At 42.3% G+C, this 26478-nt stretch overlaps 2 protein-coding genes across 2 annotated transcripts in view; one reads left to right on the top strand and one right to left on the bottom strand.

Annotated features, from left to right (window-relative positions):
- The window catches only part of Sgtb (small glutamine rich tetratricopeptide repeat co-chaperone beta), a 33998-nt gene extending 11147 nt beyond the window's left edge, over nt 1-22851 (bottom strand). The window contains exons 1-5 of the mRNA XM_050160452.1: nt 22685-22851; nt 21473-21592; nt 14503-14606; nt 10298-10367; nt 7288-7387 (exon numbers count right to left, since the gene is read on the bottom strand). Coding sequence (XP_050016409.1) covers nt 7288-7387; nt 10298-10367; nt 14503-14606; nt 21473-21572 — 374 coding nt within the window. The 5' untranslated portion in view covers nt 21573-21592; nt 22685-22851. The remainder of the gene's footprint in view (nt 1-7287; nt 7388-10297; nt 10368-14502; nt 14607-21472; nt 21593-22684) is intronic.
- Nucleotides 22852-23017: 166 nt separating this feature from the next.
- The window catches only part of Nln (neurolysin), an 81181-nt gene continuing 77720 nt past the window's right edge, over nt 23018-26478 (top strand). The window contains exon 1 of the mRNA XM_050160442.1: nt 23018-23239. Within this exon, the coding sequence (XP_050016399.1) occupies nt 23199-23239 (41 nt within the window). The 5' untranslated portion in view covers nt 23018-23198. The remainder of the gene's footprint in view (nt 23240-26478) is intronic.

The raw sequence follows: 26478 nt of genomic DNA on the forward strand, positions 1-26478 counted from the left end.
TGTCTTCCTTGAAATTAATCAGCAGTGATTTCATTTGGGACTTCCTAGACTCTAGTAACACACATGCAAACAGCAAAATTGATAAAAAAAAAAAAACTTGTGTGTGTGTGCGTGCATGTGTGTGCATGTGTGCCTATGTATGTCAGTGTGTAGCAGTTAGACACCTTCAAGTGTCACTCCTCACTTTCCACCTTGAGACAGGTTCTCCTCAGCTTCATAAAGCAGGATAGTTGGCTCTGGGCTTCTCGAGAGTCTCCTGCCTCTGTCTCTCCCATTCCCAGGGGCATACTGGGAACTCAGATGCTGGCACTACATGGTTCTGGGATCTGAACTCAGTCAGGGGCTTGGGTTTGGCAGACCTGCACTAACATCACCAGTCCTGTGAAGCCAGCATTTTTACCCACTGAGACAGCTCCCTAGCCATGACTAAAACACCATGCTCCTCACTGGCCTCTTGAGAAGATGTGGCCCACACAAAAGGATAGGGAAGAAGGAAACTTGCTTTTTCCTCACTCTCGATGGCAAGTTCATCTACCCTGTTCCTGAGCCATTCCTTTGCTGGTGTAAGAACCCACTTCTTGGGAATTCCAACACAGACTGAGAATGGGCGACTCTCTAAGACTTCCCTGGGACTCCAGCACCAGATTGGGACCGCTAAGAAATCCAGTCTTGCAAATGGAACAACTACTAGATTCTTAGATTTCCTGTCAGGAGACAGCCATTGTTGGACTACTCAGACTTCAGCCTGTAAGCCACTCTAGTCAATCACACACACACACACACACACACACACACACACACACACACACGCACACGCGCGCGCACACACAGAGGTTTTTTTTTTCCGTTCTATCAGTTCTGTTCCTTTAGAGAAGCCTGACTTACACAACCACTATCGTATTCTGTCCGCATTGAATGTCCAAAGTAAATGACCAAATGTTGGCTACCCACAAACAGTGTTCTATAAAACCAACCCTTGGGGGAAGCAACTGAAAGTAACACTGATAATCCTGGACACTGAAACTGGGAAAAGAGATCTTCCAAAATTTCTGTAAGAAAAAAAAAAAGAAAAAAAATTTCTGTAAGAAATAATCGTATTTAGTGTGGATTAGCTCTGATAGCCATTTTGGAGATCAGCTTCACAACTAATATGCATATTAATGACCGACATAATCCAGAAAGTAGATTTTGAAAGAACAAAAGACATGTACTTTCGCCAGACATGGTGGTATATGCTTTTAATCCCAGTACTCGTGAGACCGATTTCTGTGAGTTCAAGAACAGCATAATCTACATAGCAAGTTCCAGGGTTACTTGGTGAGGCTCTGCCTCAAAGGCAAAAAGTAAATGAAATGACATGAAAGAAAAAGAGGAAAAGAAAATTCTCTTGCTTTTGCCCAATTTGACCTTCTAACCTATAATACATCCATAACTGAAACTCTGCTCCATTGCAGTAAGGATGGGATGACAGGCCTCCTCAGAGAAACTCCATTTCTGACCACCATAGGAAACTCTCACGCACTGGGGAGTGCAGTCCACACCTACTAGTGTATTCTGCCCAGTGCTTATATTGCTTGAAGACAACCAGTGCAGACAGCGAACCAGTGCCTGAAATCCTGCCGACTCAATAGCTGAGCTGATAATTGCAAACCTACTACACAGAATCTCTTCGAGAACTGACACTTCCTGAGAAGTTCCAAGGTGAGAGATAAAACTTAATTATGTGCCTGGCTCTGGTTGTGGACTAAGCACTCCACCTGCAGCTTCCACATGCCTCCTGCTCACCCTCGTATAACCGTTCCATTCGTCTCCTAATGGAAGCTCTCTAACTCAGCCGACACCGAGTATCAAACTCAGATCTTTGCACGTTAGGCAAGTGCTCTCCCGCTAAGCTAGTGCATCTTTGGAGGACCTGCAGGTACACAGACACTTTCTAAGAATGATGGCTAGCAATAGTGACATGCTATTCTTGCTGTCAACAGTGCCAGAGGCCAGTGGGGAAGGGGGAAGAGAAAGGCAAAAAATGGCGGCAATACACACTTGTCATCCCAGGACTCAGGAGATAGAGGTAGGAGGATAAGGAATTCAGGGTCAGCTTCAGCCACACAGTGAGTTCAAGGCCAGTCTGAGCTATAAAAAGACCTTGTCTCAAAACAACAAAAGAAGAAGAAGGAGGAGGAGGAGGAGGAGGAGGAGGAGGAGGAGGAGGAGGAGGAGGAGGAGGAGGAGGAGGAGGAGGAGGAGGAGGAGGAGGAAAGAGAGAGAGAGAGAAAGAAAGAAAAAAGGAAAGAAAAAAGTTTTTTTTCTTTGTGTTGTTGTTTTGTTTGCACTTTGGTTTTCAGTTCTCATTTTGAGACACCATCTTGTTTCATAGTCAGGCTGGTCTTGAACTCTCCTTCTTCAGGCCTGAACCTCTCTAGGCTGGGATTACAAGTATAGGTTACCATGACTCTCAGAAAAGGTGGCTTCAAGTCTACCTTTCTGTCAAACATTCTTCATACAGCTTAACTGAGGCCCTTCATAAAAGTTTAGTATTTATTAAAAAAATTAACATACCATCTTTTTTTTCTCAGTTAAAAAACTGTAAGTGTGAGGAGCCAGACATTGTACTGGGCACTAATCCAGGTCCCTGCACATGGCAGGCAAGCACTCTACCACTTAGCTACATCTTCAGCCTATTCCACTACTTTAGCCTTGTTTTAAAACTTGAGGCCTACAGGGAAAAGGAGCAAGACTGAAGATTCTCCTCCCATCCTCCTCCCATCCTGACAATAAGGAACAAAGGCAGGAGGGTCCAACTCAGGAGAGAATGTCAGGACAAAAGAAAGTGACTGCGGTTTGATCTTTTCTATTGTGTGAGTGTGTGTGCGTTGTGTGCAAGTGTGTGTCTATGTTTGTGGGCACACACATGCCACAGGACACGCCTGGAGCTCAGAGGACAACTGGTCTGGAGCTTACCAAGCAGCCTGTGCTGACTTGTCAAGCAAGCCCCTGGGTTCTGCCTAGCTCTGGTTCCAGCACTGAGGTTATAAAGAAGCACCACCACACCTGGAGTTTTCAAAAATGTGGGTTCTGGTGACCAAACACACGCCCTCAAGGTTGCGTAGTAGGCATTTTCCCTACTGGGCCTTCGCCCCCAGCCCCCATTCTGCTCTCCAGCCTGAAATGTCTTCCATTTTCCTGTCTTTCCAAACTCCAACCCCTCCCACCTCACCCAAGTTCATTTCCTTATAAGTTCCCTTTCTCCGTCTGGTATCTTTTTTCCCATTTACTGCCTTCTGTGGTTCAACCCTCTAGCCCGGCAGCAAGAGCCTACGAGAGGAAGAGTAACAGACCCAGCACTGACACAGCACAGAAGAAATGCGAACACCACGTGTTTTCAGAAACAAAAGGCAAACTGTAGAGCGCCCACATGCAATCCCTTTTGTTTTATGGGCACCGGTGTTGACATGACAATCTATTTGCTTCCGTATTACTGGGAATGTCTTACATTTCTTCAGGAGCTCTCTGTTTATCAGGGAAACCTGTGTGAGTTCCTGGGAGGAACACTGCTGCTGCAGTTCATATGAGATACACCCGATCCCTGCTCTCTGAGGTCCAAAAATCTGCATCCTGCATGCTAAACCTATATAGGTGTTACATTTGCGATAAGTGATAGATGCTCAAGGGGGAAAAAAGAAAAAAAAAAAGGCTTTCAAAGGACTCATAGGCTGGAGAGATGACTCAACCATTGAAGGCTAGGCTGCCCACCAAAAAAAGAAGGACTTGGGTCTTCTCTGGATCTGAAGTGAGCCTAACAATCAACAGTATCCTTCAAAGCCAAACCAGAAGGTAAACGTCAGGGTCGTACTTCTCCACTAGGTAAAGTGTAGTTCATCCCAGTGCACTCGGTGGGCGGGGAGCATTTGAACTAGCAGTAAACTGTGAAACAGGATATGGAGAACAAGGTTCCTACCTGGGAGTCTGTATGGAGAATTCTATACAGCCAGGTGGCTAAGAAAAATGGCAGCGGTAAGGTGGCAAGGTTACAGCAGGCTGTAACCCAAAAATCCTCCAAATGACCCTGAAGCTTTTATCCAGCACTTGTGTTAAGTAGGCAAATAAACCTTTCTAATTGTTTAATATTCAACAGCATGTCCTACGACTGAACTCCTCAGGGGAAAGAGCCTATTTAAATTCAAAAGAGAAGTGTATTCATTAATTTCAGTTTAATAGTAATTAAAAAGAAGAATAGATATTTCCAAAAATCTTTAACCTAGTTACAGCAGACATACGAATATTAGTGAATTCTAATCTCACGAAAAATTAATTATTTACTTAGGCTCACATTTTTCATAACAAGTATGTGGCTCACCGTACTCTATAATCAAGCAATTTTACAGCAATATTTGTATCTTGTCATAATATCTCATGCTACTCTGAAATTTGTTTTCAAGGTTTCATCTACTGGATTAAATTAAAATATTATGTGTATTTATCTGGTAACAAAGACTGTGATTCAAATATCAAAACCTAGCTTGGGAGAATTCCTCTTCCTCAACTTACTTTTGGGTTTTCGTTTTTCTGAGATAGACTTAGAATGATTAGATTTTTTTTTGGTTTTTCATGTGTATGTAAAGAAATAAAATGGAGCTTCCCAGTATGGCTCATTGAGTTCTTTATGGATCCAACTCTTCCACAAATAACTATAAATTAAAAACAAAAGCAGAAGTTCATGCAACAGAATGTCTTCCTTTCCTCCTCCTTTTCTTTTTTTGACACAGGGTTACACTGTGAAGCCCAGGCTGGATTCAAACTTATGATATTTCTGTCTCAACCTTCCTGAGTGCTGGGATAACAGGAGTGTACAAAAGCATGCTCAAAGTATGTACTCAAAAGTGACTTCATTACTACTTGGCGGAGAGGCTCATCAATCTTTTGTGCAAACAATGCTAGCCTTCTCTAAAGCATTAAAAGCAAAACTGAGGGTTGGAGAAATGGCACAGAGGTTAACAGCACTGGCTGCTCTTCCAAAGTCCTGAGTTCAATTCCCAGCACCCACATGGTGGCTCACAACCACCTGTAGTGTGATCTGATGCTCTCTTCTGGTATGCAAGAGAGCAGGGTGTTAACATACATAAAACATATAAATATATAAATTTTAAAAGCAAAACTACTAAAGAAATGACATAAGCAATAATTCTTCACCTATATCTCCCTAAAATAATTTTGGTACTTTTTAGTTTGGTTTCGTTTTTTGAGACAGGGTCTCACTATATATATCTGGGCTGACCTGGAATTCATTATGTAGACCAGGATGGACTCCAGCTCACAGAGATCAGCACATCCTGAATAATGATGTCCTGTTTTTTTTTTGTTTGTTTGTTATTTTATTTTTGTTTTAGCAGATGTGTATAGTGTTAAAAATTAAAGTCAGAAAAATCCTTTAAATGTACAATCCAAAGGCAAAGTGGGCATTTACAAGAAGTCATCATTTGGAGCATGTGCCAACGACGAATCTGCAATAAAAGTTGCAGTCTCCCTCTTTCCCAGATCCTAGCACCAATGAATAACCCAGGTGTGGCAGAAAACACCTACAAACTCAACACTGAGTGGTAGCGACAGGCAAGTCTCGGGTGAGCTGGCCAACCAATGTAGCAATATCTGTGAGCTTTAGATTTGGTGAGAGACTCTCAGAATAGGCTAGGGGGCAATAGAAGAAGAAACCCAAAGTTAACTGTGAGTTCCACACATGAGTACATGTGCATATAAGCACAGGCACACTGACACACACTATTATGGTTTGAAAGAAAATGGCTCCCAAAGGGAGTGGCACTACTGGGGATGGGGCCTTGCTGGAGGAAGTGTACCACTGTGGGGGCAGGCTTGGAGGTCTCTTTTGCTCAAGTTTTTCTCAGTGTGACTATCAGTCAACTTCCTGTTGCCTGCAAGAGATAGCACTCTCAGCTCCAGCACCACATCTGCCTGCATGTGCCATGCTCCCCTTCATGATCATAATGGACTGAACCTCTGAAACGGTAAGCAAGCCACCCTAAGTAAATGTTTTCTTTACAAGAATTGTTGTGGTCATAGTTTCTCTTCATAGCAATAAAAATCTGAACTAAGACACACATACACACATACACAATAAAAAATTTAAAACATTAAAAACTGAGATGGCTCGGTACAGAAGAGCAACTGTGCAACCTCTGAACCTGAATACAATCACAGGAACCACATGGGAAGGGGAGAACAAGCTCCTGGAAGCTGGCCTTTAATCTCAACATTCATGTGTGCACCCTTACTCTCTCATGCATATACCTATTATCCACATACAATAATAATTAAAACAATAAGAAAGTTTAAAAGAACCCTAACCACACATAATCAGCATCTTAAAATATGCCCTGCCTGATTATCCAGTAAATATAAAACACAATAATTTATATGAAAACATTATTAAAATAGTGATAACTAAAAATTATGGAACCTAATTTTCATAAAGAACATGAAAAAAGAGACATATCCCTAGGGGAGGGAACAAAAGAAGTTAGGACACTTTTTCAGTTAGTTTTAATTTTTTAAAACTGGTAAAACAAACAAATGCATTTTTATGAATAATCTAAGGTCCAGAAAGAAAATGAGAAACACGGATGTTCACTGATCTAAATGACACTAGAAAAAAAAAAAAAAAAAAGAAACAACCTTAGAGCCCACAGGAGGTAAAAAGTTAAATAAAAGATACATTCTATCCAGTCATTCAAATAGGACACTAAATGCTGGCTTGCTAGCCCCAGCTATAGGCGCTGGAAATACAAATGAGAATAAAAGGTAACAATGATGATTTACATTATGCTTGTGAAGAATTTCAAAGACTTAGGATGCATTAGGACATGGAGAGCAGTTGGTACAGTCTTTGCCCAAAGTGCACAAAATCCTGCTCAATTTCCAGTACCACATAAACAGGGTGTGGTAGATTTATTCCAGAATTCCGGAAGTTGAGGCAGGAGGACCAGAGTTTGAAGCTATCATCAGCTACACAGGAAGTGCTAGATAATCTGAGCTGCATGAGACCCCATCTCAAAAAAAGACATAATTATTGCATGTCCAGTGAACAAAGTAAAATCTAAAATTGACTGCATTCCTATAAAACAAAATATTCTAAAAGAAAATTAAGTCTGGTGGCCTCTGAATGAAGCTAAATGGCTTTATATATTTTCTCTTTCAGCTTATATTTCTGTACTTTCAAATTTTTCTAAACAAACATATGTGGCATCTGCCTTTCAGGGCCGTGAATCCCAGTGTTACCTGTTGCAGTAATAAACCGCATTATTGGGATCCAGTTCTATCGCCTGTGTGTAACAATCCACAGCGGCAGTGTAATTTTCCTCTTTCATGTGGTTATTGCCTGCAATCAGATCAGCGAGAGGTACGGTAAGCACAAAGTGTCAAAAAGCGTGGTCTGACAGATACGTTTCAACCATAGACACTACAGCAGCATGAAGGAAACACACGGTGGTTTTCACTCACACTGGGGTCAATTTTATCTCATACCACAGGGCTAACTGTTCGTGGTGTCAAGGTGTTTGGATCATTCAGACAACGTGAAGTCATGGAGATGAATGCTTGCATAACTTCCAAAAACCAGGGGGTGGGAGGAAAGGCAACCACCACGACTAAGTCATGGCTATGTATTCTCTCCTTCTTCATTCTGCTCCTCTTTAGAGCTGGCTGCATTCCTTTCTCCCTAGACACCATCTCTAGCTGGACCCGACCTTCCCCTCTTCCCTTCAACACACATGCACACACCTCTGGGCAGCCATGCTTGGAAGGCTGCTGAGAGTAAGCTGGTGAAACCAACTGTGCGAATATGTCCTTAGAGGATAATATCCTTTTTAAAGGGGATAAAATCATTTTAAAGAGATTGGAGGGGATTAATTTCTAGAGAGGACTTCAAACGCCACGCTAGCCTACTGAGTACTGATGTTTGGGGACGAGCAATTGCACATACAGTTGGCAGTAATTTAACTGGTGAAAGACGGCATCTCCTGTGACTATCTTTCTGCACCACATGAAGGGGTGCAGTATCCAGAGTGTTGGTAAGAACCACTGGTTAAAACTGAGAACACGACAGCTGGGGATGAAGGACTGATGTCTCAGAGCCTCTATGGCCCAGTTTTCTGCCCATGATCGTGTTCTCTTCATTAGCTGCTTTTAACAGGAAAGTGGGGTTAGCTAAGCCTGCAGACAGCAGGAGCTGAGAGAGCTAAGGAAAGGCAAATGGTTAAGCTTCAGCTGTAAGCAAAAGTTGCTGTACCTGAGTAACTGCTAATGGGTAAAACGGTTAATAATTGATTTGGCTGTAAAATCTTTGAATGTTATAAACAGAGTGAAGGAGCAACTCATACAATGAATAGCTCAAGGAATTTGTTTTTGATAAAACTAATTTAAGGCAGTTTTCTACAAAACTTATTAATATAAAGAACTTTTTGTTCTGTTTTGTTTTGGTTTGTTTTTAGACAGAGTTTCTCTTTGTAGCCCTGGCTGTCCTGAAACTTGCTCTATAGACCAGGCTGGCCTCGAATTCACAGAGATCCGCCTGTCTCTGCCTCCTGAGTGCTGGGATTAAAGGTGTGCACCACTACTGCCTGCCAAGAACATTTTAAGAAATCTCAGAGGGTAACAAAAATTTTATGGTTAAGAAACAGTTAACCACACTGGCCCAGAGAATTAAAATTGATTTCCTTGTCAAAGACTTTCTTCCTCTTGGTTGAGACTTTTGCTGTTGCTGTTGGACCTCTGTGCCTTGGGGTAGCATTTTGCCATCATCAGCATTAAAACCTTGCTGGGTTAATGTGTAGGTACTATAACGTGTATATAGATATTACAAATATATGCAAGCACTGTAACGTAAGTTAAAGATTAGAAAGCTTCCATCTGTAAGAGAGTCGACATGCAAATTCAGGATTCAAAGAAATCTGCAGACAGACAGAACAATAAAGCACTGGTCCTGCACTTCATAGTTGTGTGATGTTCTACAAACAGTCTCCTTCACTCTCACAGCCCCATCAGGAGGTGGCAGCCGCAGGCCCTTCCTGCTTCCTTCTGCTCTTCCAGAGCACACGAAACATCTGAAAGCCAGGCTCTAGGAGGGGACACTGCCAGTCTAGAATGATCCTATGCTTGGCAACTTCCCATGACCATTCGTTCTCACACAAGTCACAGAATCTAGACAGAACAGCTCTCACTTTGCCTTGGCCTCTCGCTTGTCTGATAGATGACCTTTCTCAGGGAAAACAAAGAACAGAAAGCTTTTGTTAAAGGTGAAGCCAGCCTCTCCATCCGCTATGCTGGAGTCTCAGGCTACCGGGCCTCCCTCTAGCCACATCTTCCTAACACTCTTTACATCCAACAAAACCAAACAAAAACCTCCACGGGGATTACCATTTCCCAAGACTGCTGCACAGAGCAAGCGCATGAGGGACAAAAATAACATTTCAGTTTGCTATGTACTGAACACTAACACCAGAGCTAAACCGGCTGCCACAATAAAATGATGGTAGGGGCTGCACCGCATAACTGCCATGTTCGCACAGGGCAAAACCCGAGTGGGAGGAAAACGAAGCGGCTCCATTTAAAAAGTATTGCATCAAAGATGTATTTGTATCTGGATTGTTGAAATATAAAAGCATTGGGAAATACAATTCAAGTGGCAATGAGTGTTGGGTGTTGCTTTTATTTTACGTGTAAATTATGAGGTCATAGTACTTTAAGATTTCATGGCCTTCTGATAATGCCATTTTTAGAGGAGACAAAAATTAAACAGAGACTAATCCACTTGTCCAAAGAACAGAATTTTATAATGTAATCCTAAAATGACAAAAACATTGAAGAACAAGGATGGAACCAAATATGCTAATTACTAAACAAAACAAATGCCATATGCAAGCATGAAGAATTTTCAGAAATCTTTTTTAAAACATTAATTATATGAAAGTTAAAATTACCCATAAAATTAATTACCTCTTTTTGATTAAAATTAAAGAAGAACTTGAGTCAAATAGCAAACGCAGTTCGAGGTAAATAGCCCATAAGGTACTTGTTGGGCAAAGCTTACAAGAGATTGGCTCGTCTTGGTTGCCTTGGTGTTGACAAGGCGTTCTTTGTCACCAGGCCTCTTACCCATCACATTCACATCTGCTCCACAAATGCCACAGGGCTTACGACAGTGCCATCCTTACAGAGCAAACCACAACGCTATCCCCTCAGAGCTGCTGTCTCCAGAGTGGCAGAAAGTACGTCTGCGGGCAGTATTTACCTTCATCCTTTAACTGATCGGCCTTCCCCACATCTTCAGGCACCGAGTTTGAAAGGGGCACGATGTCATTCTGAAACGAAATCAAAATGTGCTTCTTTTTCACTACACAAAAAGTCATCCGACCAATGCCAGACACGGGCATGACCACTGGGCTACACTGCCGGCACGCTGGTTTTGCCCCTTTCATTTTACTTTGAGGTAGGGTCCTTCACAGTAAGATGCCTAGGCCATCCCTGAGCCCACTTGATAGCCCAGATGAGCATCAAACCTGTGATCCTCCTGCCTTTACGTTAGAATTCCAGGTCCAGCTTTCATTGCCCCCCACTCCACCAAATGCTTTTCCCATAGCCAGAAATTCCATTTCACGAACAAATTGTGGAATTGATATACAAAGAATAAGAATAGAAGTAGAAACTTCGATTTTCATTTCCCTGATCGCTAAGGAAGTTGTACATGACTTTAAGTGTCTTTTGGCCATTTGAACTTCTGTTGAGGATTCTCTGTTCTATTCAGGACCCGGGAGTTCACCAAATCCAGGTGGATTGGGACTGAACAAGCATGTGATCAAACTGGACTCTCTGAATGTGGCTGACAATGGGGGCTGACTGAGAAGCCAAGGACAATGGCACTGGGACTTGTTTCTACTGCATGTACTGGCTTTTTGGGACCCTAGTCTATTTGGATGCACACCTTCCTAAGTCTAGATAGAGGGGGAGGACCTTGTACTTCCCACAGGGCAGGGTACCCTGCCCTCTGTTAAGACTGGAGGGGAAAGGAAGAGGGGGAATGGGGGAGCGGGAGGGAAATGGGAGGAGGGGAGGAAGTGGAAATTTTTGAATGGAAAAATTAAAAAAATAATAATAAATAAACTAAAAAAGAAAGGAAAAAAGAAGTAGATATTTCTGGAATAGAGTGCTTTTATCCTAAGACATGTATCTTAACTACTGTTTATCAATAAAAGGGCATCTATAATGTGATTATTTAAAGACATTTTAAAAAATGTGCGCGCACACACATTCACACACTAAGACTGGGAAGGTATATGCCAAAAGTTAACAGTATTAATATTTGGAAATAATCATTTCACTCTCTGGTTTGTCCAGTGCTTTAAACAACAGTCAAGCAGTGAATAATAGGTAAGATGGGCAACAAGATGAAATTCTGCACCAGCGCCTCCTCAAACCTCTCGGGCATAAATTTCAAATCAAAGGTTTCTGAAAGCAAACAGAACATTCAGGCCTACTATGACAATGCAAACTTTTGTATTTTCGCATTTATGGAAGACATTTTAAAAATTACATCATTTTTAACTTCACTCTAAAGTTAAAAATAAGTCTACAATATTGAAAAAATAATTTGTAGCTCTTATGCCAACAAACTACATTTAAAATACAAGGTAACCCTTTGTCTGGACTAAAGTTTCAAGAAAAGTGATAAAGTGAACATGGAAATATACTTTGCTAATTAGAGATAAATACGCACAAGTACAAAATCACTGACAAAGAATTTGACTTTCAACTTTTTAAAAAAAGAAAAGAAAAGGGAAGTGGTGGCGCATGCTTTTGATCTGAGTACTCGGCAGGCAGAGGCAGGCAGATCTCTAAGTTTGAGGCCAACCAGGTCTACAGAGTGAGTTCCAGGACAGCCAGGGCTACACAGAAAAAAAAAAACAAACAAACAACAAAAACCAACAACAACACCAAAAAACATCAAACAGGACTGGAGAGATGGCTCAGAGGTTAAGAGCACAGCTGCTCTTCCAGAGGTCCTGAGCAACTACATGGTGACTCACAACCATCTGTAATGAGATCCGAGGCCCTTTGACATCCAGACACACATGCAGACAGAGCACTCATACCTAAAAAGATACACAAATAGATAAAACTTAAAAACACCAAACAAACAAAAACCCTATAAAACATAAAATATTAAATTAAAAAGACACAGAGCTGGGTGGTGGTGGCGCACACTTTTAACCCCAGCACTTGGGAGGCAGAGATAGGCAGATCCCTGAGTTCGAGGCCAACCTGGCCTACAAGAGCTAGTTCCAAACAGCTAGGGCTGTTATGCAGAGAAACCCTGTTTTGAAAAACAAAACAAACAAATAAAAAAACCAAAAAGGATAAATACATAGATAGATAGATATAGATACATAGATAGATAGATGATAGATATAGATAGATGGAGATATAGACTGATGGAGATATAGATAGAGAGAGAGATAGATAGAGATAGATAGATAGATAGATAGATAGATAGATATAGATAAATAGATGGAGATAGATATAGATAGATGGAGATATATATAGAGAGAGATATAGAGAGATAGATAGATAGATGCAGATAGATAGATAGATAGATAGATAGATAGATAGATAGATGGAGATAGATGATAGATATAGATAGATGGAGATGATAGATAGATAGATAGATAGATAGATAGATAGATAGATAGATAGATAGATAGATGCAGATAGATAGATAGATAGACAGACAGATAGATAGATAAAAAGATGCAGAAGCAAAGTTGAGCATTCAAGAGTAATCACTGCTTAACCAATTCCAAGACACCATGCCTATTGCTCTACAGAATCTGCTTCTAGCCTTCCATTTTACAACACCCAACAAACCCATGTGGTTTATTAATTTAAAAATGAATCATTTGGGTCAGAAAAAAATGCACAATTAAAATTGATTATAATTTATTTTCTTTTCCAACTCCTTAACTTTTAAAAATGAAATCACAGTTTTACACTGAAAATTAAATGTGTTGGCAACTGTTAGATACTTTAAATAAAGGGAACAAGTCCATTTTGTATATATATAAACTTAACTAGGGGACAGGAAGAAAAAAGCAAAATTGTAAAAGTGAGTGACTAATACCACATTCAACCACATTTGATGAGACAAACTCTTTCATCACAGTGATGTCAGTGCTGACCATTATGATGTCAAAGCTGCTCTGGACACACTTTAGACTTCCTATGCTGAGTAGAAGCACAGGAGTAGAGCATGAAGTCCCAAGGGTAGACCTGGGTACTAAAGGATGATGCTACCACAAATAATATCCTGAAGATGTCACAGGAAGTCAATCTCAACCAATTCCGTTTAAAGAGAATACAACCAATCTCTCAATTAGGGGCAACAAGAGAGTTCCAGCTGAAGTGCTTTATCCAGGGGAGTATAAAAGTCAACTGGATGTTCCTGGGAGACAGTAACCATGGTAATCCGTGGTGGAACTTCAGAACTAAGTCAGTGGAGACACTAGCTCGAGAACAAGCAAATTTCAAGTGCTGTCTGAGGCACAGCCCTTGGGAAGCTGAGCATAAAGATCTGCTTCAGTCATGGTTTTATTTGGCAACTGAAGCAGGGTGTCTCAGCAGGCCACAAGCTTGGACACCATGGAGAGGACAAACAGTTCATCTTAATGAATCAAAGTGAAGACAAAAAGGAAGAGCAGAGATAGGCAACACCTCTCATCCTGCCATATGAGTTCATCTGTGTGGCAAGTTAGCCCGTACCTGCATCATTCTCTTCTAAGTCTAAAACTACCAAATTCTCTAGTTCTAGAAACAGAGTGTGGGGGAACGCAGCCACATGTACCATCAGCACCATCCACTCAAAGCTGAAGTTAACACGTCCTGCGCCGGCATCACTCCCAAACACTGCATCCTGCAAATCTCAAGTTCAGCACTTTGGGTGCTGGGAACATAACCCCGGTCTCCTGCACTAGCAGGATATGTTCGTAACTGCTCAGCAACCTCTCCAGCACCACAGACCTTGGAGATTTAAAAATAAACTATGAAAGACTTGTAGGTAGGCAAGGCGAGACTGTGAGGATAGCGACTAACATGCACATCTAAAGTATGATAAGCGAGGTACATTTTAGTTCCTAGATAATAGCCAGGAAGAAGCTGATTATTGGTAGACATATCCCCTCAACGCTTAAAAGCCCATGATAAACTGGGCGATGGTGGTGCATGCTTTTAATACCAGCACTTGGGAGGCAGAGGCAGGCGGACCTCAGAGTTTGAGGCCAGTCTGGTCTACAGAACGAGTTCCAGGGTAGTCGGGGACAGTCAGGACTACATGGAGAAACCCCATCTCAAAAAAAACCAAAAAGAAAAAAAAAAATAGGCCAAGATAAAACTGGATCATACTTGCAACAAATACTATTGAGAAGGAAAAAAAAAATGCCAACATACCTTACAGAGGGAGTTTGTGAACATCTCTGTCAAAGGCCGTGAAACTGCTAGATGTGTGTCTTCTGGACTGATCTTAAACACCGTCTCCAAGCACTGAATTGCAACTTGAAATAAAATAAGGGCAGGGGGATTAGCAACTTTAAAAAGGAACCTTCTGTTTTTCCTTACAGGAATGTAATCTATGGTAAATCAGTGTTTACGGCCAAAGAACAGGAGGAGAACTAATTGGTCCAGCTGCATAGAGATTTCTATTTATAGACGAGCTATCAGTGGTCTCTTATTTCTCACTAAACAGTAAGTGTTAGCTAGAATATAATTTCTGAACATACATAGTAAATCATATTCTTGCTGAAGGCTAGCAGAAAGAAGAGCATATCACTAACACTTTACATTCCAACACTAATACCTAATTAGCCACCAGTGCATTAAACAAACTTAAAGTGTTATATATCTTCCATATATGAAAAACAAGATTTTCAACTTGATGAAAATTAGTAAAAGAAACGTAATACCTGGCCCAAAGCAGGGACTAAATATTAATCCTGGCATAGTAACATAAAAATAGGTCTGTTTTAAAATATTCATGCATGTAAGTAAATTTGTTACGTGCCTACTTATGTGTAAAGTTCTGCTCCAAGGTGCTAGAAGAACAGCAATAAACATAACAGGACAAACAAATCACTGTCCATATTATAAAGCAAAATACATAGCCTGCGAAATGATGACAGCTGCCTCATCTATTTTTGGTGGAGGACAAAATAACTGGTTGGTACAGCAAGGGTACAAGGTACAGACTGATGCAAAGACACGAAGGGAGATTATGTAAGAATCAGAGACTTAACAGATCACAAGGCAGCCTCAATGACATTTTTAAAGAGTGGGACTCGGAGTGGGACTCGGGGCAACTGGCAGACAGAGGGCTTTCAAGGCTTTAGTGAAGGAAAATGACTGTTTAAAGCTAAAAGACTGGTAGGAAGGCTGAGGACGGGCTAGAGAGAGAAGCAGAAAACCAGGTGGGTTCCCACTCAAAGGATACACACAGCTGAGCAGCCCAGGGCAGGGGCAGTCAGGAGAAGCATTCTGTCCTCTCTGCAAGGACCCTTTGAGGGGCCAAGAGTGGTTCTTCCTCTGATTGTGTTCCAGCTGGGAAAGAAACTAACTAAGCACATGGCCAAAATAACCCTTGTCCTTCCCACACTCCTAAATAGATTCATCCACATGTTAAAAGACTTGTAAAAGCTACTTGTATTTTAATTGTGGTCTTGAGAAAGGAGCTGGTCATAAAATAAATACTATTGCTTTAGGCAGTCACAGAAAAGCTATCCTTAGAGAGGGCCTGAAGAAAGCACCTAGTTCTAAGCAATACAAAGCAAAATATCTCTTGGGGAGAAAATACTCTATTTACCTAGACTATCGCCTTTTCCTTTCTGTGTTTTGATACCTTCACCTCCTCAGTAGCTAGAACTACAAGAATGTGGCATTCTCCTTTGCTATTTCTCCCAAGCAGATGAAGATGCATTTAAAATATTGGATTGCAAGTAAATTTGTTCTCGGTGCCATGACACATAGTTACAATAATAAACATGTATGCCTATGTATTTGTTTACTCTTGCAGCCTCCATCCTGGATCAGAATGGCATTCTTTACTGTGCCGTCTGCTTTGTAGGGTTCCGTTACCGGAGAGATTGCTCTATGTCATATGCCCTGGCATGCAGGTATCTCATGTTAGACCATCTCCTTGAAGACAAGGCCTATCTTATTCCTCTCTGACTTTAACAGAGTCTGGCAAGTCAACAATTCCAATGGTCAACAATTGTAATCTGTTGGTTTCCTTGTCTGCAGTAAAAATCATATTTTAATTTCCAAGGAAATTTAAAATTATCAGATCTAGGGCAGACAGTGTTTCTTCTGACCATCATCCAGTTACCAAAACTAAAACAGCAAAACCTAAGCATAAGCTCACAAACACAGAAATAGATCAAGAGGACAAAAACAAGCCATTAACCACAAATCAGGCCATGGAACTTCAGAGCTAAACAGACAGGTATAGATTCTCTTCAGGAACATTCGATGGGAAGGGGTTGATGTATTTTGCCCAATAGACTTAGAAACCAAGATAAAGACCAGAGAAGTCCAAGCCCAGGATTATGGGATTCAATCCAACCAATGCATATGGAGCACCTATCACATGCCAGGCCCCTTTCTAGAAGCTTGCTATCCCAGTGAATCAAACAGAATAGAACCTTAATCTCTTGGAGAAGAGGACTAGAAATAAGAAACAAGAATAAGGAGGACGGGGTGAGGGGGTGAAGGGGGGAAGCGGGAGCTGAGCCGGATGCAGACTGTAGATTTAACTTAGAGTTCAGGGCAGGCCTCCTTGAAAAACAAATCTGGCAGACTTGGAGGAGATGGAAGTGTTATCACTACAGCAGGTACAGATGATGGGAGGCTATTCCAGGCCAAGGAAACAGCCAGAGCAAAAGCCTGTAGGCACAAGGATCTGGGGCCTCCTGAGTAAGGAAGTTAATTTGGCTGAAACCAAATGAGAAATGGTAGTTGAACAATATGTCCAAATTATATAGATCCTTTATACAATGACGAAGAAACAATAGGAGTCCTGGCAAGATTCTGCATAGAGAGCAACAGAATCTGCCACAGTCTTAAGAGAGGACGAATTTGGATGATCCGAGGAGGCAGAACCGGCGAAGAAAGACCAGTTAGGGGTTATCACAGTAGAACAAGCAGTAAGCAGTTTCAACCAGGGGAGACACCAATGGAAGTGGTAAAAGGTGGTTAAACTCAAATTTCATTTTATGGTTTTGTTTGTTTGGTTTTTGCAGTACTAGGGACTTGTGCACAGAGAGGCACATAAGGCCCCTCTATGGCTGGATTATATTCCCTAACCCCTGACTCAAGATGTATTTTGGAAGTATAGACTTTTAGTCCTGGTGTGGTGGTGGCACACACCTTTAATCCCAGCACTCAGGATGCAGAAGCAAGTGGATCTCTATGAGTTTGAAGCCAACCTAGGCCATAGAGTGAGTTCTGGCCAGAGCATACAATGAGAGACCTTGGGTTAAAAAAAAAAAAAAAAAAAAAAAAAAAAAAAAAAAGACAGGCTGATTTTTGAAGGCAAGAAGGTTTATTAACAGTTAGATGTAGAGTATGAGAAAAACAAGCCCCTAGAACAATGCCCAAGTTCTTGGCTAAGGCAAGGGAGTGCTGGAGCTGCTCTCTCTGAGAAAGGGAAGCAGTGGAGAGAACAGATTTTGGGTGGGAGGACTGTGAGTTCAGTTTTGGCAATGGTAATTTTGAGATGCCTACTAGACTTGCAAGTGGAGCTATGTGGTGGGAAGCTGGATATAGAAGTCTGGGTTTAGAAGAAAGGTCTGGACTGGGGTTTCAGTTCTAAGAACTGTTAGCCTATAAATTCGGGGCACCTCAGGCAAATAAGTTAAATTCTCTCACCAGAGAAATGAGTGAAGAGAGTGACAGGAAGAAAACCAAGCGGTCAAGTATAGACACGACAGGTCAGGAGAGGGACTCAGCCATGGGGAGAAAGAGCAAGAAATGAGCCGAGATGCTAACCACGGGACTATGAGAGAAGTAAAGTACGTGAGATGAGATGAAGGAAGGAATTAAGTCAGATAAAGAATAAGAACTGTTCAACTAAACACAGAAATCACTATTGCCCTTAATGAAGGTAGAATGGATGGAGATAAAGGATGAGAAAATTCTTAAAATTAAGAAATAGAAGAATTGGAGAAAGTAAGTATAGATAACAATTTCAAACGGTTTTGTTACAAAGGAAGACAATCAAATCAGATAAGAGGGACTGGGTACAATGACAAGAATATCCATGTTAGGATATTATTTTTTATTGTCTGTGTTTGGGTGTTTAGGCTGTATGTACACTTGACAGTGCACCATATGTGCACATGGTGCCTTCACAGGTCAAAAGAGCTAGAGACAGTTGTGAGCCGCTGTGTGGGTGCTCGGGATTGAACTCAGGTCCTCTGGAAGAACTCCAGTGCTCTAAACTGCTGAGCTAACTCTCTTATTTTCACGTGTGTGTGTGTGTGTGTGTGTGTGTGTGTGTGTGTGTGTGTACCTATTGTAAACAGGATGCCCTCAAGGGACCAGAAGGGGGTTTCAGATTTCCCTGAAACTAGGGCTACTGGTGGAAGTGAACCGCTCAGTATAGGCTGGGAGCTAACCCAGGTCCTCTCTAAGTACAGCAAGCGTTCTTAAGCACTGAGTCATCTCTCTAGCCCTATTCAATTTTCTTTTCTGCGTTTTTTTTTCCATAATGAAAGGGGAACTATTGGTACATTTATGATTGGATGAAAATGATCCAGCAGATAAAAATTTGAAGAAGTAGGACAAAAGGGTAGAGAATCTACAGTAAAATCCTAGCTGGTGAGATGGGATGGGACAAAATGTGCCAGTAGAGAGATTTCTCTGAGAAAGGAATACCACCTACGGTAATAGGCAGGCAGATAGGCAAAGCCTGTGGGTCTTGTCAGTGAGTGAATATAAGGAGTGTGTAAGTTGGTAGATGCTGTTTTCTTATCATTTCTTTTATTCTGTTTGTTTGTTTGTTTACGGTGAAGGAAGCATCTAAGGGTAAAGACTGAAATGGAAGTCTGGCATCTCAGAAGATGAATGAGATTATTAGAATGACTATCTAGGATAATAGAAAGGATGAATAAGTAGATGAATGAGTGAGGAACAAATAAATACCCTGGTCACCCAGCAGCACTAAAAGTTTGCAGTCATGAATTAATATAGTCAGTCAGCAAAACTGTACATTTTGGTCCATTAATTTATAGTCAAATGGATATAGACACTGAGTAGGTAGAAAATAAAAATTAAGGTTTGGCTTTTCAGGACAGGAGAAATAATACAAGAAAATATCATAATGATCTGCCACAGGGTTAACAAGTAAGAAAGAGGTAGGGAAAAGTATGGGATCAACAGATTGGAGGGGTTGGTCAAGGAACTGTTGAGATATGGATACTAGAGAGAGTGTGCAAGAAACAGACAGAAGAAGCCAGGAAGTAAAATGCTTAAGATAGAGCTTGCTGCTGGAACACAATTTGGGAATGATTCAGTCTAGGAAAGGGCTCTGCATCTCATCACCCGACACTTTAGATCAGATCTTTCCCTGTTATCAAGGCCTGGCTTGTGCAGTGTTGAGTGTTTAGCATCATCGATGGCTTCTTCCCACGAGATGCCAGGAATACCAGCCTCCCCAAAGGTCGTGACACTCAAAAATGTGTCCAGACTTTGCAAAATGACCCTCAGTTCAGAAACGCCGACCTAGTGTATAGTGAAGTGGCTGAGATCAGGGGGAGGAGAAAAACACAAGAGCCCAGTGGGAGAGAACTGCAAGGATCGTCCTGGAGCTTTTCAGGAGCGGAAAGAGCTAAGATGGGAGCAGAGCTTGCAAGGGTGACAGCGTGCTGGAACGGCAACAATCAAAAGTGAAGCAGATGTCAGAGATGACAACAATTAGGAGGAGGGGATGACATAATCTGGTAACAAACCTCAAAGCTGATGAAGCACAGCTCCACGACAGTGGTAAATCTGGAGCTAGAACGGCAGAGCCTTTCCCGAGGCGTTTCTAAATGTCTAGAAGGTGGGCAGACACCTCCACATGACTTCGTGCTCAATTAAATTAGACTCACAGAGTCAAAAATAGGGGTCAGTCACAAACAATTGGCACCATTTCTGACTCCATATATAACAAACAGCTGAAGGCACATATTTTTGGCTGAATGCCATTCTAAAAATAGGGCACAACATCTTGGTTTTTAAAATACTCTCGATTCTCTTTCTGCTTCATAAAAACACCATACCGCCTTAGATTAGAAAAAATATATCTCTTGTTACATGATTGCCTTCCTCTGTTGCCACGGAGCAACCACAGCTAAGACTTTCCTCTGACAGCCAAACTACCTTCATCTTCACACAGTCTGACCGTCAGGGAGGACACAAAGTCCTTAGTATTAAACGGGCTAATTGCTAAGTTCTCCCACTGTGCCTCACCTGCTCCTCTCACTGACACCTGGAAAGACTTCATCTCACCAGACGAGTTAGAACAAATGCCCAACTTTGATTTGCACCTATTTAAAGCAAATCTACAAAGAAAGTACTCAGAATTAATAGGCAAGTCCCCTCTCCAGGAAGAGCAGCTCGGAGACGGGAAATTCAAACTGCTGTTTATTAAGCTTTCCCCCAATGAGTTCTCATTGCACCAATTAAGTCCTCGGACCGCATAGGCTTACTGAACTTTCACCAGGCCATCGGTCTGCATCATTCTATCTTCTTATAGCTATACGGAATTTACATTTCCTAATGCATAAACATGAAGCACAAAGATGGTATCAAGGAAATACATGTGCTTCTCCAAACCGGATCACGTTCACAGGCTGCTGAATCCAAGATTGAAAGCTCACATAAAACAGGGGCAAAATCCTTTCATTTCCCAAAGTAGTATTTGCTAGCGCTCTGACATGGTATAATTACTTAGATTTCTTTCACAGTGCTATAGCAATGACTAAGGTATTTTCAAGTGTTCTTCTGAATGAGATCCTCTGCTTATTAGAAAAATGAGGGGGGAACAATCTTTGAACTATGAACTGGGATTTAAACCTCAGCTTTGTTACATAGTAACTGTTCTGTTACTTAAATCATCTGATCTCATTTCCTCATCTTTTACGTGGGAACAATGTTAACCTAGTTCTCCTGAAGAAAAATGTTCCTAGAATATGCTTCTGACAATATTTTTCAGTAAACAAGCAACAGTCCTATTTTTATTAGTTAAAACAAGTCTCGGAAAATGGAAACAACACATCTAGTTAAGTCTCTCAACAAAATATTCTGATTTTGTTATTAAAAATCATAAACTTGGCTATTTTAATCTTTCTTTATAATTACAACACGAACACAAAGAACTGGTACCTACCTTCCAAACTTTCTTGTTCATCAGAAGTATATGCATCCATCTGACTTTGTTCCCGCAAGAAACGAATAATTGCATAAACTAGAGGCTTGACCGATGACATTTTAGAAGCTTAAATACCTCCTTCATGAAAAAAGACAAAGAAAATATCAACGGTCATATGCTATGTTAAAAGCATTAAAAATAAAAATATTCATTACCTTGATCTCTTCTCTCTTTAAAGTGTCAAGAAAGCAAAAGTTGTTACAGTAATGTATTCCACATGCTCATTCAAACCCAGCACTTTTAAACCGTGTTGAGGCTTGCCTCGGTAAAAAGACATGTTTTCAAAACAAGTGTAGCAAAGCTTAGAACTCACTCTGTCTTAACAATGTCTATGATACAGATACAAGAAAGTATAGGAGTGCAGACCCAGGGAGAACCATCCTTGAAAGGCCTCACTTTTAATTGAGGGAGATTTAGTACTGCTGACTCAGAAGGCGAGACACAATGAGCATCTTCCTTTATTCCAAGAGATGTTTCTTTTTATAATGTATTAATAATTTACACTCCACTACTTTTGTAGGTTACTTGCTGATGACCGGGCTCTGTGGAAAGGTTGCTCAACCACTGAGTGCTATTGTTAATAAACGGCGTTCCTATTTAATCAACACACTGCTCAGAAATCACCGTCTAAACCGACGGATACTACAAACCGACCTGCCCTGCCTGCAGTAGCTGTGCTCTCGTGGACAAGCTGGAAGCTCCTGGCCCCGTTCATTCACATGGAATACTATGCATCTAAACAGTGGCGCTGGGCCAGGCGGCATTAATGGCTTATTTCCACTAAATCGCATCAGCAATCTGCTCCCCGGGATCCCTAATTCACAGCCAGGGTGTGGTACCGGCCGCTGGGATGTTTATTGGCTTTGTACTTCTTTTAAAGCCGAGCCCAGTCTCTAGGCCAGAGAGGTTATTACACGTTCCGACTAAGGCCCGGGGGCAAAAGGGGGGGGGGCAGAAGGGGAAAACAGAATGGGGGGCTGGGGGAGCTGTCCAACCTCCTCCAAGCTTCCTCTCCTACATCTCCAATCACATCCACCTCCCACTCCATGGTTCTCTCCCCGCTGCACCCCGGCTTTGCCTCAGCCCAGACCGGGTTTGCACGGGGTGCGCGGTGCAGGCCTCCATCTGGGGCTGCAGGAGACGCACCCTTTCCAGACAGAAGCCCCTTACCAGGCAAAAGGACAAGAGACGACGACTGCAGGTCCGGAGTCGTCGGGAAGCGGGGCGACTTGCCCCCGCGGTCCTCGGGGCTTGAGCGGCGCTCTGGATGGCAGAACTGGTCTCCCAAACTTCCCCGGCTCCTACACCGCCGCCGCCCCCTCAGCCCACCCGGCTGCTCGCTAGGCTCTCCGAGCTGGTTCTTGCTGGATCCGCCCCTGGGGCGGAGCAGGGCACGAAGTGGGTGGGGGTGGAGGCGGGACAGGGAGAGAGGCGGAGCGAGAGGCGGGGCCGCTCCGGGGGCGGAGCCGGATGCGGGGCGGGCCGAGGGGCGGGGCCGCGGGCGCAGGCGTGGGGCTGCAGCACGTGGGAGGGCGCTGGCAGGGCTGGCCGCGGCGTCTTGAGCTCTGGTCTCCGCGGCTAGGCCCACTCTCGGCTCCCGGGCCCCGTAGATTCCACCGCCCGCCTCCCGCAACCACAGACCGGAGGACCACGCGCCCGCTGCTGCCGGCCCCCCGGCGTGCCCATGATCACCCTGTGCCTTTCGGCTGTGCGAGGCCTCCACAGGTACTCTGGTGGGCGGGTTAACCTTGACCGTGGGCAGGGTGGGGTCGTCTGTCCGCCAGTGCCTTGGGGCCTGGTGCAGCCCTGTCGTACCCCGGCGATGCTCCTGGGACTGTCCCTTCCCGCTGCCTGCTTGGTGGACCCCGTGGGGACACCTGGCACGGCAACCTGAGGCCACCTTTCCCTCCCCGCCTCCCTCAGGAGGCCATCCTTTCCCCTTTGTTTGGGATTGCTTCAGCCGCAGTCTGTGAGAATGGTGGTTCACAGACCTAACCCAAAATAAATACCAAGAGACAGCGCGACGTTCCCTTCCGAACTGCAGACGTGAGAAAGTGCCGCAGCTGGGTACTCGGGAATAAAGCATTTCCATACGCACCTCTTGTATATGTTAGCGTTCCGGGCGTTTAATATGCACCCGGGACCGTTGTGATTTTGATACTTGTTTCCGTCCTTGCTTTCTAACTTCATTTTTATTTTCTTCCTTACCATAAAACATTCGGCCTCTTACCCTGGCAAATTGACATGGCCCAGAATTGTTGCTTGGATACCGTTTGGGGCAGCCGAGGCTGCTGCTTTGACTTTCTTCCTAGCGCAGCTCTAACCACACCCCTTTGCTACAGACCAGTAGCAAAATGGTGAGGGAATTAAATTCTTCGCACGGATATGCCGGTTTTCGGAAACAATGCCTCCACTTCTTCCACTGTCAAATCTGCCCTACACTAAGTGAGACTTCAACAGAAAAAAAAAAAAAAAAAAAAAGAACTTGGTGATTTTTATAGAGGCGCACTAAACTACGTTAAACCGTCAGCATTTCTGCTTTTCCTGGTTTTCTATTGTGCTTTGCCACTCATCTGCGTGGATCTTTGTGTTCCTTAGTCCTTGCAGCTGCTGTGCACCCAGGGGACAATAGTGATTCTGAAGAGTTCCGTGATGACTGTGGTCATTCTTTGGGCGGAATTTGTTGTTGTATTTCTGGTCTCCTGGCTGGAAGTGGTGTAGCTGTCAAATGAAAGCTGTACCTGGAAATGAAGATCTTCACTTAGAAAAGCAAGAAGAGAGAATAAATTTCCATTATAAGACAGATAGTTCTCTTCGCTAACTTTTTAATATTGGGACCCCCTTTACCTTTGAAAAATGGCTGAGAACCTAGGAACATTAATTTAGTTTTTGTCGATTTTATCCACCCATAGTTAACCATATAAAATGAAAAGTGGAGCAGTTTTAAAGGACTAATATATTTATCAAGTAATAATTACATTACATGCATATTTTTCCATTCATCTGTCAGTGGGCACCGAAGTAACAGTACAAAATAGCTTGATTCCTAATTAATGAAATTAATATAAATTAATGAAATTAATATAAACCTCTACATTTAATCTATTTCTCTATTCTATTTTGATTTAAGAAGGAAAGTCTTACATCATACTCATTTGTAGTTGGAAAGAAAATATTCTAATAACTTCCTTAGGTACCCATGGGCAGTCTTCTTTATCACACCAACGTGGGGCAGATGGTGGTGTTTAAAGGGTGGGTTGTGGAGTGGAATTGGAAGTGTGGACTACTGTGTTCTTCTCACTCTGCTGCATTGAAATCCGCTCGGCGCACCTTATATTTTAAATGGAGAGTGTGCACTCCGCCTGACTTTGTAGCATCAATCACAGTTCATTTGGATATTAATGGCTGTGTTACGTAGTTCTGATGTTGACGTATTCTGTATAGACTATCAAATGATCACATTCCTCAATGTTATCCATTTTGTTAGAACTCTTCAGGTGTTAATGTAGTAGACAGGATTCTAGTTTTCATTTGAAAGCTAGATTTATTTATTTATTTTGGTTTTTGGAGACAGGTTTTTTTCTGTAGCTTTGTAGCCTTTCCTAGAACTAGTTTTGTGGATCAGGCTGGCCTCGAACTCACAGAGATCCCCCTGCCTCTGCCTCCGGAGTACTGGGATTAAAGGCGTGCGCCACCACCGCCCGGCTGAAAGCTGGAATTTTATTAGTGATATATGTTTTCATACTTTTCTTTGAAGTGACGGTCTCACTTTTTTACTTTTCTGGTTTTTTTCTTTTTTTCTAGACAGGATCTTGCTGTCTAAAGCCCATGCTAGCCTTGAATTCAGATCCTCTTGTTTCAGCCTCCCAGTTGCTGAGATGACAAATATGAGCCACATTACACACCTGCTAGTGTTCTGTCAAAGTAACCTGGAATGTTTTGTTTGGGAGTGTTGTGAACTGAACCCAGAGCATTGCGCTAATTGGGCAAGCAGAATAATTCTGATCTGTTTGTCATTAAAAACAGTGTATATGAAAATAGGATAGATAGATAGATAGATAGATAGATAGATAGATAGATAGATAGATGGATAGATAGATAGGTAGATGGATAGATAGATAGGTGATAGCCAGGTAGTGGTGGCACAGCCCTTGGAAGGCAGAGGCAGGTGAATCTCTGTGAGTTCATGGCCAACTTGGTCTACAAAGCGAGTACTAGGACAGCCAGAGCTATTACACAGAAAAACCCTATCTTGAAAAACCCAAAATAAATAAAGAAAATCAGTCATAGTCACACTTTTCTGTAATCTGAGCATTGGAGACTGGGACAGTAGGATCAAGAATTGAAGGCTAGTCCAGAGTATATCGCAAGACCCAGTATCAAAAAAATTTTTAATTCCTAAAAGAGTTTAAAGGGTATTTCATGAAAAGAAAGGGAGGAAAAAAATATAACTTGACTCACGGTTTGTTCATTTTCATAACTGCTTTGATTTGAGCAGCCAGTTTTTCTGAAACACCATTATACTCGGGTATTCAGAAGTGCTTATGTGTGCCTGACTGAAGAGCTGAGACTTTAAAATAAACAATATTTAGTGTCACAGCAAGAGTATCCTGCAGTGCAACTGAGATTCTTTTTAACCTGAGTGGCCTTGAACTTGTCTACCAAGGGGAGTGATGGTTTTGAGTGCACAGAAGGCAAGAGTTGATCCACCATTGTGTTGCATTATCATTATAAATGTCTATGGCAAAATCAGTGTGCTTCCGTATTTGGAAGATTCTTAACCTCATGCTCTCCCTGGCCTGGCCTCATGGTCCTTTCTGCAACACTATGACTTTAACATCTGCACTCTAAATGTAGAGAACTGCTTATATATTCTATACAGACTCTTCATTTATACATGGAAAGAAATAAATATGTGAAACACCATGAATTGTTATCTTGTTAGATAGGTGTGCTGGTACATG

This window comes from Alexandromys fortis, unplaced genomic scaffold, assembly GCF_014885135.2.
Source record: "Alexandromys fortis isolate MF-2015 unplaced genomic scaffold, M_Fortis_MF-2015_v1.1 scaffold_76, whole genome shotgun sequence".
Classification (NCBI taxonomy): Eukaryota; Metazoa; Chordata; class Mammalia; order Rodentia; family Cricetidae; genus Alexandromys; species Alexandromys fortis.